We start from the raw sequence: 17,642 nt of genomic DNA, 5'->3' as shown, positions 1-17,642 counted from the left end.
AGAGAAGTCCCAGGGACTTCTCTAGGGGGAACCTAGAGAAACTCAGGGGATCTGTAAAGAATCAGCATGGATGTACACATGGAAGGAAAATGGCAGTACATTAGGTGCATGAGTAATCCTGTATCCTGGGCAGAACATGGGTGGAGTTCTATCCTGTGTCCAGATTCCTACAGCTCCTGAAATGTGCTATGAACTTGGTTTGGTTTTTAAAATACTCCACATACCTGCAAAGCAGCAAGGTGAATTTGATGGTTACATCTTCCCTTGACATAATTTAAAATGTTAAACAGTTTTGACAATCAAAACATTGTATAATTTCTAGAGCATGGAAGCTTATCTTTGGCATTACCTTTCAGGGCAGTACTTTGTATGGTCAGCCTTACTTTTATTTGTAAAAGAGAGATAAGGATAATTGCTATCTGGAGAAAAAAAAAGTGAATGGACAAGTAAATGAAAATGTAAATTTGGTGACTGGCTAAAACCACCTCTGTTAGCAAAACAGGATATAATGTCAGGAAACTATCAAAAAAATACTTTCAGTGTAAACAATCCAAGCAGTACTGAGCACTATCTCACCCTCTGATGTGCCTCTCCCTCACTGGAAAAAGCATGTCTCTACTTTCTCCCTCTTTTCTCGCTGGGAAATTTAAAAATAACCCAAGACACAGCAGCATCTGTTCCATGAATCTTCAGGGAAAACACAGGAAGACTCACAAGTGAAACTGGAGTGCAAGAACTTCAACCTAAGGAAAGAAGGAGGAAAGTGGAAAGAGAAAACAAAATGTGGTTTAGTGTACATATTGCCTGTATGTAAAGGGCATTTCCAGTTTCATTCCTAGGAAAATTGGATGAACCTCTCTAATTTCAGTCTAACCAAGACTCTTCAGAGCATCAGGAATAGTGCAGATAGGCTGGAGCTGCCAAGCAGTCTTTGTTTAACAGCTGTATAAGGAGCAGATGCAGTTTGTGGCTGGGAAGGAGGGCAGAGTGCCTATAGCATCACTCCATTCCTCCCACACCTCGGTGCACCAGGAGGGGCAGACAGCAGTGGAGAATCTTCCATTCACAGGTGGTGACACACAGAGTTGGTGTGTCCATGCTGCTGGAACTCGGGGCAGGTTCACACTGTACACACCACAGCAAGAGGTTCTCTCATGAGGAGCAAGAGCTATAAGAGCACCATCTTAAATGTGCAAACTCCATGTTCTGGATGGCCTACCAGGAATTCCACAAGCATTCCAAAGGCACTAAGATCAACAATACAAGGCAGCACGGCATTTTGACATTGGACATGCACATGCACCTCTTGTAGTCCTGCCAAAGAGAACTGACAATATTCCAGATGTCCAAGGTGTCTTCATTCACCCAGACATTAAAATTAAACATTCTAATATGAATCCAGGTTGGTATGGATAGTAAACAGCTTTTGTCATTGAAGTTGCCATATAGTTTTAAAAAAGATGTGTTATTGTAGGAGCCACCATATTTTGTCAGAGCTGTTGAATGGTAGTTTGGAAGAATGAGCAGGTAAAAGACCCTAGATGATTTCTCAGAAAACTTTGAGAGGATATTAGCTTTTTGTTCACAGAATCACAGAATGATTTGGGTTGGAAGGGACCTTAAAGATCATCTAGTTCCAGCCCCACTGCCATGGGCAGAGACACCTGCTTGACCAGGTTGCTCAAAGCCCCATCCAGCGTGGCCTTGATGAATGGTAGTTTGAAAGGATGGGCAGGTAAGGGACTCCAGGTGATTTCTCAGAAAATCCTGAGAGGATATTAAGTAAGTTTTCATTTTAAAGAATATCATACAATGTCCTGCTTAAATTTCAATGAAAGTGAATTCTTGTGTGTAACTCAGTGAGTCAAACTTCAGACTATGCAATATAAACATGAAAAGGTAAAGGCTCCTACACTTGCATTAAAAATTTCACTCCTGAGATGGTTCGCCTTAAGTGTTTAGTATCATGACTGCTCAGTTTCTCTCCACACAGTTTATGATGAAAAATTGAATGCAAAAATCTGGTTTTACATTGATTTCAAGCCTTTACTGTATGCATCTCTCCAGGTGGAATGCTTGTGTTTGAATCGTGTTGATATTACCTGGCTTCTCCTGTGGATTACCCATAACTACAACTACACATCACGTGTAATGGGTAAAGTTCTGCCTGTAAAGATGTCCATGGCCACTGACTTAAGTCACAGGTAATGACTTAATGTGAGGCCAGAAGTTCATTTGCTTTACACTGTTTTGTTGGCATACTCTAAGCGTACATGAGTGTGATGTAATGACACTGTGTCTGTGTAATGTGGTCACAGTAAAATACCTCACAGCTTGCCAGCAGCAACTCCTGGCATTTCCTAATAGCTGAGTATTCTGGTTTAGCACTTAGATACTCGTTAAAAGTATTTTATAGTTTTACAATCAGTTTCTGATAAAAACTAAAGTTACTGTTTCTAGAACAGTTTTGGAATTACCCATGCAGAGTTTGCAAATGTGGCTATTGAAGCTGCCAGCAAAATTCATCTATTATTTGTCTGTATAAATAATAGCTTGCTCATATGTTTGTAAAAGAACCTTTCTAACTTGGCTCAAGGTTGAGCAGCTTATGTTCAGAGAAAGAACAAGAAAAATTTCTGGGATTTTAGCAGTAGCAGATGACGTTCCTTCCAGGATCAATCTTTGGCTTCTTTCCAAGCAGGCTTACTCTAGATAAGCACCATTCATTTCCTTATCATGTAAATTGTTTACTGGAAATAAATGTGTAAGTCTTATTGTATCTGCTCCCTTTTACTTAATGTTATGTGCACATACATAATTCTCCAATTCTGACAGTAGTGAAATGGTCTTTTTTTTTTTCTCTTTTCTCCAGAGTTTATATGAACTACACCTGAATTTTTTTTATATTCTAACTTCCACAGGCCTTCTGTATTTCAATAGCTTCATACAAGTTACAAAAAATTTTAGACATTATATTTTAAAGTAAGAGTTCCTATTTAAAGTCTTCCTGTTTCATTTCAATTCATGAGTAGTTTTTTTCTTTGACAACATGTTAGTTTAGGAAGATCGATGGTTTTGCTTTTTCACCCCTAGCAATGTGTGACTAGTTTCTGAAGCTGTTTTTTTGACTGAGAGTAATTCTCTTGGACTGGCCCCATTTTTCAATTTCCTCTCCTTAAAGGATAATACAATTAAGCAAATAGATTATTTTGAATTGTGGGTAGCTCCAGAGAACAAGGCTTGCATATCTAATAACATGAAAGGAGGTAAGGGGAATCCCTGACTTGTGAACTTGCAATCCTTCAGAAGCCCACTGCTTTTTGTTTTACTTTTGTGAATGAATTCATTCTATAAACACAAATAGTGAGGAGAGGAAAATGAGATTACAGTACCCCAGGGTAGCTGGAAGATATTCCTGGAGCCATCCCAGTATTTGAAGACAGATGGATTCCATTCCTGGTACAACACGCCCCACGTCTCTGGGGAAAGAATTTTCTTTTGTTTCTGCCGAAGCTTCTCTTTGGCAAAGATATCATGGGCCCACTCTCATGCATATTTTAAAAGGAGAATGGGCCCCACTGGTTTAGATACATCATCTGGAAGACAGGGAGGAGCTCTAGTGCAGGAAAGAGAACCCAGGAAAACCCACACGGATAACACACAATAGCAATTACCAGAGTTGGCTTTTTTAAATTTTAGCTTCCTGGCCCCACTCCCCCTCGATGTACTCTGTGATCACCTACATGGAATTCCTTTTCAGTGATGAACAACAGTTGCCAATAAAATAACCACAGGCTCATCTGAAAAACAAAAGTAAATATTTCCTGCAGTAAATAGGTAACCTGTAGATGTCAGGAATAGAGCTGTCCTTCCTTCATGGAGCAGGGGCTACTCACCTGCAGTGAAATGAACTTTAGTACAGATTCAGTGCTGAGATCATGGTACTGAGAGCTTCTCACACTTCTTAGCAAAGGGAATTCTGTGGGGTTATTAACTAATTTGTAAATCTTTCTGTAAAAGCCGCTGTTCATCTAGTGTGTTCATGGACAATTATCTCCTGTTAAACATATCTTGAGGACTTTTCTCCATCCTATTTCAGACCATTCATTTTAGACATTTTTAGCTTTAGTTTTTGAGCTAGTCTCGGGAAAGAAAAGTTTAAGAGGAATAAGTAATCCCCTTGAAATTCTAACACATCTTTGGACAGGGACCAGAGGAGGTCTGGAAATAACCTAATTCACAAAATATGGGGGTCTAGCTGTAGCCCTCCTATGCTTCATGTTGACTTAAGCAAGAAAAGAAAAAACATACATGAGAAAAATGCTGAAAAGGAAGATTGCTAATGCTGCTAAGGTAGGAGGGCAAAGCTCTTGCAGTCGCCTCCCTTCTGTCTAGCCTTCACTTATCACTGTGTGGTTATTATACAGAACAGAGAGTTTAATTTACATTGCTTCTTGAATAAATCCACTCTTGAAGATGTGAACTGTTGTTGCTATCCATCTGGGCAAACCACTTAACAAGCTTGCTGGGGGACCACTGATTACTGTAAGAAGGAATAATACTCTTTTGCTAGAAAAACAGACTGCCAAAGCAGCACATTGTTTCAGCTCTATTCCTTTGCAGTGCAATTACACATCCACTTGAACACTACCAAAACACAGACAGACTCAAGTTGCTTCCCCATACCCTTCCATGTGTGGGATAACTACATTATCTTAAACCTCACCCTGAGTGCTCTCCTGCTGTTGAACAGCCCTTGAGCTGGGTTTTGCACCCATACCTAAATTCCACCACCAGCTCTTCAACCCCTTGTGGTAGGACTTTAAGTGCAAGATAAGGCAAACTTCACTGAGAAGTTAAACACTCACTGTAGCATGACGTTCTCTCCTGGCATGCTTATTTGGCCCAGAGAGCGCCAAATTGTCCAGTTCTGACTCAGTTGCTGCATGTGCTAATAATATGAATCACCTATCTGTTCAAAAACAGCCCTAGGAATTGCACTACTACTCAAATTATTCCAGAAAAATGGCAGATATCAAGAACTGCTGCATTTTGCCTTTGGTTGCTTATAATAACGTCACTAACCTTTGGTTGCCCAGTTGAAAGTTTTCCAAATTAAGTATTTGCTGCAAATTGAATGCTAGTTAAAATGCTTCTGCTCACATTGTTAAAGAACAGTAACATGGATTATACTTTCTAATAGAATTGCCCAAAAACTTGTAGCATAGTTTTAAATTTGGCAAGCAAGTTTTATGCCAGAGCTGTGCCTTTTGCCAACAGTCTTGAAATGCAACCAAATTCAGTGAAGCTGTGAACTTCTGATGAGCATCAGATGTGGGCTGGCCTTGACCCCTGCAGCTTCATTCTCAGAACAGCACACCAGGAACTGCAACACTCCCCAGTATTTCTTCTGCAGCATCAGCCAGGTTTGTCACACCAAGTACAGGAACTCAGAGCAGATTCACAGAATCACAGAGTGGGCCGAGGTCAGAAGGGACCTCTGGAGGGTGCAACCCCCTGTTCAAGCAGGGACCCTTAGAGCTGGCTGCCCAGGACCATGTCCTGACAGCTTTTGAGTATCTCCAAGGATGGAGATTCCACAGCCTCTTGAGGCAACCCATGCCAGTACTTGGTCACCTTAGTGGTATAAAAAGTGTTTCCTGATGCTCAGAGAATACCTCTTCTATTTGGGTTTGTGTCCACTGCCTCTGGTCAGTTTGTTACCAGCCTCCTACTAAATACTGTACCATGGATTACCACCTCCAGGTTCAGATACTGAGCCTTTAATACACCTCACTGTCTGCTCATCCAGCCCACACTTCCTCAGGTTCTCTGCTGATGAAGTTGGCCACACAGGATCACAGAGGCAAAAAAAAGCGATGCCCATTTTTCTGGAGTGTAGATTGAAGAACTGAACTTAGAGACATGATAAAAGATTAAAAGATGTAAGAGCCAAGAGAGACTGGGAGAAGAACCAGTACACAAGGGATCTCATCGGAGGTTTGGAAGAAGGGAAACCAGCAATGGACAACTGATGCTTGAGTAAAATCTGTAAAAACCACCACGAAGTTCTTCCCTCACATGTTTTCATCTAGATAAGCAAGAAATGACAACACACTATGACCACTTATGGAGTAACAGAAATGAGAATTGTGGCATTAGTTCTAGGAGTTACCATCATATACTGACAGTGGAAGTCAGAAAAACTAAAGTGTGCACAACGCAAAACACACATTAAGCAAGACACATGTAAGCACTAAGAAGGCAGGAAACATATTTTAAATTGTATAAGGAGTCTTAATTTAGTCCACGTGTCTGTACAAACTTCTACATGATCACACTTTCTTCAGATATCACTTATTCCAACAGATGCTAAGCCAGTGTTTAGGGAACTTAAAATTTCACAGTACAGACAACTACGAGCTATATGATTTGTATTGTTCATGAGAATGTAATGAAAAAAAGTATCATTTTTAAAATAATCTAAATAATTTTTTTCAAACAAAAGCACATGACCAATTGTTACAGGAAAATTATCCATTTGACAAATTACAAATATTTTCCAGCTGTCATTAGCTACATTCTTGTTTTCAGGTGCCCAATTTGAGATGTTTAGGGTCAGATTTGCCAGCTTCCAAACCCAGAGCAATCAAACAACTCTATACTATAAAGTACAGTTGAAAGCACTTCACTGTGTAAGGAACAGAGCAAGAAATTGGAAGAGAGAATTAAACACTCACTCCAACACTGCCTTCAGATAAATCTCAGGTCAATAGAATTTCAGTCTAGGCAAACAGCTCTTCTAACCACAGAACTGGTTTCTCTCAAGTAGCTAAGTAAGCTACTTTTAAAGCAAATATCTTTCTAAGGTTACTTTTCAATGCTCACAAGTGAGTAGCTGAAGTGTGAATTTCAGCAGTTTAGAGTAACTTAGCTTAGTTAAACTAAAATGCTTTTAATGTCTTTCCCTGAACTGCAGCACTCAACTCACAATATGGAGATACTGATACGGAGCAACTCTGACTGGACAAAATAAGAGTGAAGCCAAGTTCACCCCATCTAGCATCTAACTGGCCTGAAAAAAATATTAAAGAAACTGTCTGAATTCAACAATGTCCCTGTGAAATAGAGAACCTCCACTGACTACACAAACTTACTTGCTTTACACAGACAACCAAGGCACAGGCATGCAAGTGAGAAAGCAAGTTAGAAATCAGGCTAACTATACTGCATTCAAGTTCATTAACCATGGATGAAAGATGGAGAATAACAGAGAGCAGATTGAAAAACTCATAAATATAAGACTATACAGTAAGCTGTAGAACCAAAAATGGGATAATAAATTCATCTGCACGACACTGTCTTTGCAAAACAAAGACCTGGCTTCCACAGAAGGAAAAAAATTTAAAAGCTATATGACTTTTTAATTAAATATTGCATCATAAGCTGACCATACAAACACATTCAACAAATTGTTAGACATTTTCTTTAAAAATGTCTCCTTGATTCTGGAACCTAAACATTCATTTGCAGTGCTGATTTTGTTTGAAGTCTAGAAATTCCAGTGGGTTTATAGGATGGGAGGAAGCTGTGCGACTTCTCACGGCCTTTTAATGCCCTTTTGTAACATGAAGATATCATTACAATATTGTTTACAAAGTAGTTTCTGAGGAACATTTAAGTAAAAAACACACTCGATTTGTTTGCATTCCAGTACAAATTATGACCTATTTAGTGCCATTTTCTGTGAGAAATGTGCCATCTTGTAGTAGTGCTCTTTTGGGGTTAGCCTGACTTTTTTCTATGACAGAACTGACACACTATCTGGCATATCACAGATGTATAGTATGAAATAAAATTTCTGGCCTGAAGATGCAAAAGTGAAGGTCTCCAGAACTAAAATAATTACTGTTTTCAATCTGGTACATAAACAGTGCATTCATCAAGGCCATGTTGAATGGGTTTCTGAGCTGGTGTAGTCAGAGGTGTCCTTGTCCACAGCAACCAGGTTGGAACTAGATGATCTTTAAGGCGCCTTCCAACCCAAATCATGATCCTAAATCTTTACATCCTAGAAACTTGAAATTCCTGAGAGTTCATATAATTACTGTCACAGGTTTGGTCCAATGTATAATAATGTCTCTGTCCAGGCTACCACCACATTTCTTATATACACGTAAAGATATGGGAATCAGGCCAGTTTTTAAAAATTTAAGTTAGGAAGGAGAAGCCTGATGTAAACAGGCACTGTTACAGAGCTTGTTTTAAACAATTACATCTGGAGGACAATGGGGTAGAGGTTTGCTAACAGTTTGCAAACTACTGCTGTGAGACAGCATCAGTATCTTTAGTTACAGTATATTTATAGTATATTTATATTTGACATCAGTATATGTGCAAAAGTAAACCAAGTTCCTAAACTTAGAAATATGTTTAAACAGATACAGTTTTGTGTAAATACTTAATAAGTTTCCCTAAGGTACATCACTGAGGAAATCTAACATGTTTTAAACTTTGGTGTTTAGGCCAGTCTACACAGACTCTGCAGGCAGGAAGCTCAGGCTGACCAGAGCATGATGCTTTTCTTCTAAGTGGATCCTCACAGCTTACGGGGAATAAATACTCAGCTGAATCAAAGTAGTCTGGTTCCCATTACCCTTATCCAGTCAGCCTACTGTACAAGAGAACCTGATCCTGAAAATGGAACTTTTAAGTATCATCTAAAACTATGACACTGTGCAAATGGACAGATGTACAAATGGATATGACTATTCTATTAAATAAACCATCTATTTATTCACTACGTTCAGCCCTATTGCTGCAGATGTACAAGAATCTTTTATTAAAAAAATTGCAACAGTTTTCTTTCCTAGCACTGCTGAATTACTTACCTCCTGATTGTTTAGGTAAAGTCATACCCTAAAGTACTCGAGTTACATAATGACTAATAAGCAATAACTAAGAAAGGACAAAAAAAAAAAAGCACCAAAAAAAAAGAAAAAAAGAAAAAAAGAAAAACAACCAAAAAAAAGACCACCAAACAAAAAAACCCACGCAAGTCAAGTCTGTCTCATTTACTAGAATTTGGATACTTTTAAATCCAGATAATCTTATGTTCATATATATTCATGTATGAATGTAGCTTATCTATCTTTTTAAGCATCATGCATTGCAAATAGCACTGCTTGCTCTACCCCAGGTACATCAACTGTGAGTCTCATAGGAAAAAAAAAAAAAAACTAGGGGAAAAACCAAACAATTGGGAAAACATAAACAGGCTGGCTGTTTGAATCTAGGTTGTGGCTAGCAATTACTCTCCAAACTGAAAATGGAATCCCTAAGGAATGGTGTACATTACCCAGTTTCCATTTGTAACCACAGGGCTGCGTAACTCCAAATGCAAATTTGTTAAAAACAAGCAAAATCAAGCCTGTCAGAAAACTACAACAGACCACAACTGAGAGAACAATCACCCTCCAGATAACATCCTCCCTTAACCAGACTGGAGCCCAGAAAACACATCTTTCATCACATCTTTGAGCAGGCATCACTGAGTCAAGTTGAAAGGATTTACTTCAAAAATAAAGTGGTGAAAGCTAAGTAAAATGGCTGTTCCCTCACTCTTACTGTTTCAAAGCTGTGGTTTGTAATATCAGCTCCCCTTGGATTTCCAGAAGTAGATGAATAAAATAAAAAACTGAAGGACCTTTATGAACCCAACTCACTGCAGAGGTGAACAGAGGCTCTTCAGGAGTACTGAGTATGCAGCACCTGAAGAAAGACTTGCAAAAATGTTGTACCAAAACAAATAAAGTCTTTTATCAGACTCTAGTACCTCTCATGATTCCCAAGTCAGGACTGCAAAGACCAAGCATCTTTATACCTACTTCTGTTCATAAAATAAAACACAAGTGTCCTGTTATCAATGTAAAGCTTCAACCAGTGACCCAAAAATACATTCTATTTAAAAATCAGAGGGGAAAAGAATGAATTACGAAATCAAGGAAACTGCTGCTGTTTGTTTGTAAGAGAAGTCTAGAATTTCAGTTTCCAGAGGTACTATATTAATAGAAATTAAAAATCATACATGTTCTCCTTTACTCATTTGCTATATAAGACATGAACACAATGAAAATTAATAGCATAGTTTCCTTATCTTGCTGTAAAGCTTGCTTGATTTTTCACTCTTTTTACTGAATGTTTTGGAAGTCAGATTCTTTCCAGACAAGAACATAGAGCAACCTCAAAATCAATTATGTTCAAAGTCTCTGGTCTTTGAAGAGTGTGCTCAGTTTCTCAGCAGGAAAAATAGAACTGTCACAAGGGACTACTTAGACTTCTCTTCTGCTTTTGCAGCTATCCTGCAAATGTGCACCACAAGTACATCAATTTTTTATGCTAAGTAATCTAAAACCTTAGTAAGAATTCTTAACTGTTATTCTACCCAACCTGAAAAACAATACAAACAGATAGATACATTTAATTAGGTGGCCATCTGATCCCTTACACTGCAGAATGCAGTCAGGCTGCTCTTAAAGCACTTGTAATCCTGAATCATCTAAAGAAATATACAACATATACTTTCCATAGAGTGCATGTGTTGTAATGTAATTATTAAATACACTTATCTAGTCGCCACCCTACTAGCTTCCTCTGAATAAATCTGATTCCGAAAAGGCACTGGTAAAACTTGTTAAGATTGCAAAACATTGCAGCATTGCCCACCATCATGTTAGTAAAAACCACTTAGCAAAGCACATGCAATAGTGAGCTTGCTAAACCAAGTCAGGAAGGTCTTAAATTAACTCATTCTTAATTCTATAGGTTTTCTTTCTATTAATGTCACATTTTATTAAAAAAATAAGTTTCCTATATTTAACATGTATATTAACTTGTTGTACGTGCCTGAAGATCTTGAGACTTTTCACACTGAATGACAGTAAATCCCACTCTTTCTTCACAGCTTTGAAAAAAGAGTAAAAGGGAGGGAGGACGAAGGGGAGGATAGGAAAGAGAAAGGAAAAGGAGGAAGCACCAGGCCATTCCAAGTAAAAGAACTGAACAGTTCTACAGCATCAAAATATGAACCTACATCACAAGTATTAGAAGAAGGAAAACTACTGTATTGATGAAATGTCGATATATTCCACAGAATTAAAATACACCACTGGGAAAGACTAGACTAAGAAGGAATAAATTCTATTTGCAATTGTCTCTCCTCTATTTCAAATAAATTATTTTCCTTCCCTTTCCTGCATAAACTAATATTCCAATATGTCAGGTGCACTAAAGCCAGATACACAAGACCCTGCATCTCCACAATCTGGAACTATTTTATCCCTCTTTTTCCCCACCAATGGCATGAACACTGTATAAAAATTTGAAGGAGGAAACAACTCAGATGTGTGCACATTACATATTTAATTTGTAGTTCAGGAAATTGCCCCCACATTCTTTCAACAAGAAAACTGCAGGAGTCATCTCGAACAGAACACATATATGTGGTGCTTACATAATCTCCATGGAGCCCAGGGTTTATGCAAGAGAAACTAGGGAATTAACAACTCCCCTAAATCCCACAGGTTATCTGTACAAAAGATTAGCAGACCACAGTTGTATTGCTCTGTGTGCAACCACTCTGCCTTGATGAGAGAACCACCCCCGTAAACAGAGTGTCACAGAGAGTCCTCTGTGCAGGAATGCCCTGGAAGTAACGTCATTAGCAGCTGTATTTTCAGGGTTTAGTGAGAATGAAAACTCATGGAGGCCATGAAGCACTGGGTTAGATTTGATGTTGTATACAAAAATAAAATCTCAAGGGGCCCAGAGTTCAGCTAATGAACTCTCTGCTGCTTCTCTTTGGGAGAAGGGAATGGTAAATGACACTCCCAGTAGAAAAATCAGGAGGGAAAATATTATCTGCAAGGAGAGATAGAAGATCCCTCTCGACTCCCACAAATTCCTTCCTGGGAAGTGACACTTTCTGGTTCCCTTCAAAGATATCTGTATTAGTAGAAAAATGAAGATATATATCCTTGCACAAATCTTTTCTTACTTTACTCACTTCAATGCCAAAGCCTTTCTAGAACAGGGATAAAAGGCTACATTTTCAGTTTAAGCAACAATGACATTTTAGATTGTTGTAAAATCAAAATACACTGGAAATATCCAAGCAAGTCCCTACATTAGTCTGATGCTACGTAAAGCCAAGAACAAACAAGCAAGCAATGAACACTGGTATTTTGGTTTTTTGCATGGATATTAGAAAAAATAGTAATCATACACTTTTTTCTTTTTAAATGTTCATTACTTAGATAAAGCACATATGAATGTAACATTCAGAATTATAACATAGAAAATGTAATGTGGGCAATCTGCTATTCCAAGTACACTTACCAAAATACAATTTTATAATGAAGAAAGTCTCAAAATACACCTGTACAACAATTGGGATCCACAAAATATGATTTAATAGAGCCACTCAAGATCACTTCATTGAAACCACTTTTATAATACTGTTTGAAGAGTTATCTCTCATCAAAGAGCAGTCTCTGCCTTTCCCTGTCTGTCCCACTAAAGCAAGGGTGGAATTGTAATTGCAATGCATTATCTTCTAAATCCCCAGATCTGAAGCGGTCCTATGAACTATGACACTGCCTACACTTAGATACTGGGAGGATGGGAATCACCCTCTCGGAGGCCAAGGTACATTGAGACACTTACCCATATTATTGTTTGTAGCGCAAGCAGAATAATCTTGTAAAGGGCAACTAAATAGGGTCAAAATATGAATTAATTATCTCACTACCAAATCATTCCCTATGTGTAACTTAAGCATGTAACATTAAAACTTAACTGAAAAAGAAAAAGGTAACCATTTCATCCTATATTTTCTTTATTTCCTTTATGTTTAGAAGTTGCTATTTAAGTTCTATTAACAGAAATACATAACAAAAGCTCCCTATCAAGTGGAAAAAAAGTAATTACAAATGCTGAAAAAGTTGGCCTCATTAACATATGTACAGACTCACTTAATACACATCTTTGTGGGAATTAAACCATTTTATGACACACATTTATACAGGCATTAAACATTCCCAAGTAACTTTGAGCAGATAACACGCCAAATCTTTAGTCTGGGCAGACAAAAATGTAGGTTTCAGTTTTGATTGTGGAGCTAACATGCAACAGATACAACATTCAGTCTGAGCTGTTGTTGGTAAGTTGTTCTGTCTTTTCCTGCAAAATTGAATTTGGGTCTTTCTGTCCCTTCTTGTCCTTGTTCTGCTGTTCCTGGAGTGTCAGGATTATTTTTCGTATTTCTTCTCTTTTGGTTTTCATTCTTGGGCGTGGAAACCAGTCTGTTAAGTTCATTGGTAGCTCAAAACTCAAAATGGGATTCTGAAAAAAAAAAAAAGGTCATTTGGATTACAGTAAAGACTAAATGACTGAAGAAAACTCTTGTGAGGAAAAGTACATTCTTCCTCACTTCATTCCATAAGCATGGAACAAAGCTTCTACCATTTCTGTATTTTGTTCATGTTTAATTATGGCAAAATCAATTAAGCTTCAGTATGTTACAGACTAAAATCCATCCAGATCACAGTCCTGATTATAAGAATGGTTGAACTATCTACTGTGTTTCCTACATCTCTTAGTCTAAAGTGTTTGTCTGCATAAGGGTAGATGTAAAACTCTTCTAATTAAAAAAAAAGCGAGTGAGAGAGAAAACTAGTGTAAAGATAAAAGACTTTTTTTTTTAAGAATCACCAGCATCAAAATCTAAAGCTGATCAGGAATCCAAAACATTCCTCTTATAAAACAGCCTTTAGGATCATGACCAACTAAGCAAGACAGATTTAGATTTCACCCTAGAAAACAAAGCTCCTGCCTACCACCAATGCCTTTTATACTTATATTCTGTTTTCTTGCTAGGTATCATTCATCCAAATAATTATGATAATCATTATTATGAAGCATTATCTACCCCCCTTCAGTGATACTGTACAACAATTCCACCCAAACCAAATGACAATATGGGGAACAATGTTGTCTGTCAAAAAAAATTCCTCCCTTTCTGTACTCCAGTTTATATCATCAGTGTTCTTTAAGAGTAGATTACATTCATCACTGAGGTAAGATCAGCAACGCTGCTTGTGAAAAAAGAAAAAAAACAACTAGTGACATCCTTCACAGTAAGATGTCGGTGCTCAACATTGTACTAGCACCACCGTTTGTGTCTGTTTGGCACAGGGAGGACAAGCAGTGCCAGGGCGAGATGCTGTGTGTGCTGTGCTGAGCTGTGCTGTGCTGAGCTGTGTTGAGCTGTGCTGTGCTGAGCTGTGTTGAGCTGTGCTGAGCTGTGTTGAGCTGTGCTGTGTTGAGCTGAGCTGTGCTGTGTTGAGCTGTGCTGTGTTGAGCTGTGCTGAACTGTGCTGTGTTGAGCTGTGCTGTGCTGTGTTGAGCTGTGCTGTGTTGAGCTGTGCTGAGCTGTGCTGAGCTGTGCTGAGCTGTGTTGAGCTGTGCTGTGTTGAGCTGTGCTGTGCTGAGCTGTGTTGAGCTGTGCTGAGCTGTGTTGAGCTGTGCTGTGTTGAGCTGAGCTGTGCTGTGTTGAGCTGTGTTGAGCTGTGCTGTGCTGTGTTGAGCTGTGCTGTGTTGAGCTGTGCTGAGCTGTGCTGTGTTGAGCTGTGCTGAACTGTGCTGTGTTGAGCTGTGCTGTGCTGTGTTGAGCTGTGCTGTGTTGAGCTGTGCTGAGCTGTGTTGAGCTGTGCTGAGCTCTGCTGTGTTGAGCTGTGCTGTGTTGAGCTGTGCTGAGCTGTGCTGTGTTGAGCTGTGCTGAACTGTGCTGTGTTGAGCTGTGCTGAACTGTGCTGTGTTGAGCTGTGCTGAACTGTGCTGTGTTGAGCTGTGCTGTGCTGTGTTGAGCTGTGCTGAGCTGTGTTGAGCTGTGCTGAACTGTGCTGTGTTGAGCTGTGCTGTGCTGTGTTGAGCTGTGCTGAACTGTGCTGTGTTGAGCTGTGCTGAGCTGTGCTGTGTTGAGCTGTGCTGAGCTGTGCTGTGTTGAGCTGAGCTGTGTTGAGCTGTGCTGTGCTGTGTTGAGCTGTGCTGAACTGTGCTGTGTTGAGCTGTGCTGAACTGTGCTGTGTTGAGCTGTGCTGAGCTGTGTTGAGCTTTGCTGAACTGTGCTGTGTTGAGCTGTGCTGAACTGTGCTGTGTTGAGCTGTGCTGAACTGTGCTGTGTTGAGCTGTGCTGAACTGTGCTGTGTTGAGCTGTGCTGTGCTGTGCTGTGTTGAGCTGTGCTGTGCTGTGTTGAGCTGTGCTGTGCTGTGTTGAGCTGTGCTGAACTGTGCTGTGTTGAGCTGTGCTGAACTGTGCTGTGTTGAGCTGTGCTGTGCTGTGCTGTGTTGAGCTGTGCTGAGCTGTGCTGTGTTGAGCTGTGCTGTGCTGTGCTGTGTTGAGCTGTGCTGAGCTGTGCTGTGTTGAGCTGTGCTGAGCTGTGCTGTGTTGGCCCCGCAAGTTCCGGGGGGAGCCGGCGCTGCCCTCCCGCAGCGGCCCCTGGCGGCCCCCAAGGGCACCGCCGGCTCGGAGCGCTCAGAGCCCGGGCTGGGACCGCCCGCCGCGGGATCCTCACTGCTCTTTTGTCAGACAAAGCTGCTGCACACAGCCAGACTAGGCCGGTCAAGGGATTCAGCCTGACACAATCCAGCAACCAGTTCACAAAAGGGAATGGGCTAAGTTTAATAAGGTTGCTCCTTGTACCCCCAATGAAAAGAACAAGTGGCACGTAGTTACGGCTCTAGGCTCTCAAGAACTCATCAGTAAAGCAAAGCTTTGGCCTTCCATTTGCAAGAATGCACTCTGCTAAACCTTACTGCTCTTGTGTAATGTATGAAGGAGGGAGGGAGGGAGGGCTGAAGAATGGATAAATTGCCAGCTTTTCCAGGAAAGTGTTAGCTACAGGAGAGTTTGGAACAATGCTCTAAAGGGGTTCTGAAGAGTTACTGTCCCATGCAGGCAGCATCTCACTTGACCATCATTTCTCCTCCATATCTAGACCTGAAGGTGCTAATGTCCCCACTTGTGAAAGGAGCTGTAACTTGAAGACCAATCCAGTTTGCAAGTAAGCATTCAAACAACTCCTTCAATGGAAACAAGATTTGGCATTTAGCCATAATGATTTCACTTGCATGTTTTCTTAAAAATACCCCCTAAAAGAAACAAACCCCCTACCTGTGTCACACTTCTGAATTTTTTCAGTCACAGTTCTCAGGGGAAAATAATCAAGCATTTTGTAGTGCATTTGTAGTTCAGATTTTGAACTCAAGTTCTTACTGGATGATTTTAAAGGGCACACAGCAGAAGAAATGAAATGAAGACTCTAAATGCGTTTTCTTTAGATTCTCTCAGAAAATTTCATGGCTTATAATTTCTTTTATGTATGTATGATTGAAAAGGATAATTAGTTTATTTTCAAAAACTTACTCTGTGTGTTTATGTACAAATTAGTTTATAACATGCAATCTCATTAATAGGTATTGAGCTACACTAGGAGCTTTTTATAACTGTTTAATAATTTTCACAACTTATATTTGATTGCTGCAGGAATAAAAAATAGCTTCAAGAACATACATACCTCAAAAAAGCTCTCCACATACTGGAGGATGTACACTCCACAATCACTGAAGTTGTTCTGCTGTGGCACTTTTGGGTTGGAACCTTTCATGACATCTTTGGAAAAGCTTCTTTTGCTGCCTTTCCTGACTTCCCATTCCACCTCTAAATATCTACAATAAAAGACCATGCAAATTAAAATATTCTTTTTATTCCTCGAAGAATTAAAAAAAAAGAAAAAACAACAAAAAACCAAACCAAACCAAACAACAACAAAAACAAACAAACAAAAAAACCCCAAAAACAACAACAACAAAAAAAACCCAAACAAACAAACAAAAAAATCAAATCAAACCAAAAAAGCCCCAAGCACCAGATAGGAAACTTACTCCCTTAGTGTTTTCACAACATTTGACCGGGAAGGGCCTCTCAGTGAGTCCATAAGCAAAATGCAGGGCCTAACAAAGAACACAAATTTTAAGTACACATCATTTTACAGCAGCTTGAAAAATATGCTACACACAAGTAGTTTGTGGGGTGGCCTTAACAAAACTAGATCAAGACTCCAAAGTTCTGCCAGCACTGCTAATTGGGATAATTTAGCTAAACGGCAAGTTATCTTTAACCATACACAAAGTGCACTTAGGAATGTTCTCAGAAAATAAAGTATTGCAGACAATTTGTTACAGTTGCTTAAAACACCTTCAGGTGTCTAGTGGTCTTTTTGGTGCACAAGGTATATGAGACACTGGCAAAAGAAAGTAAGGAACAGAGCCCACAAATGTCCTTGCTAGAGTATAGCTTGAGGATAGGTGGGACACTCCACAACACACCAGGAGACATTAGGAAAGCACTTTCAAGAAGTGATCCCAGCCTGAATCTGAAATCTAGCTGGTAGTTATACACAAAACACCCATCAACTCTATCTGGAAGACTTTAAAAAATAATGTTATCTATAACCAAGTATTTTCTAGAGAACCAAGCCTGCTCAAGTCCTCTACTGCACACTACAGTTGCAATCTAAAGCACA

General features: G+C 39.5%; 1 protein-coding gene across 1 annotated transcript in view; it reads right to left on the bottom strand.

The window, feature by feature from the left end:
- Nucleotides 1–12,770: 12,770 nt before the first annotated feature.
- Nucleotides 12,771–17,642, bottom strand: part of SENP6 (SUMO specific peptidase 6) — a 73,045-nt gene continuing 68,173 nt past the window's right edge. The window contains 3 exon segments of the mRNA XM_062489826.1: nucleotides 12,771–13,401; nucleotides 16,635–16,785; nucleotides 17,002–17,070. Of these exon segments, the coding sequence (XP_062345810.1) occupies nucleotides 13,201–13,401; nucleotides 16,635–16,785; nucleotides 17,002–17,070 (421 nt within the window). The 3' untranslated portion in view covers nucleotides 12,771–13,200.

This window comes from Cinclus cinclus, chromosome 3 (genome assembly GCF_963662255.1).
Source record: "Cinclus cinclus chromosome 3, bCinCin1.1, whole genome shotgun sequence".
NCBI classification, from domain to species: Eukaryota; Metazoa; Chordata; class Aves; order Passeriformes; family Cinclidae; genus Cinclus; species Cinclus cinclus.
This window is presented reverse-complemented; position numbering and strand designations above follow the sequence as displayed.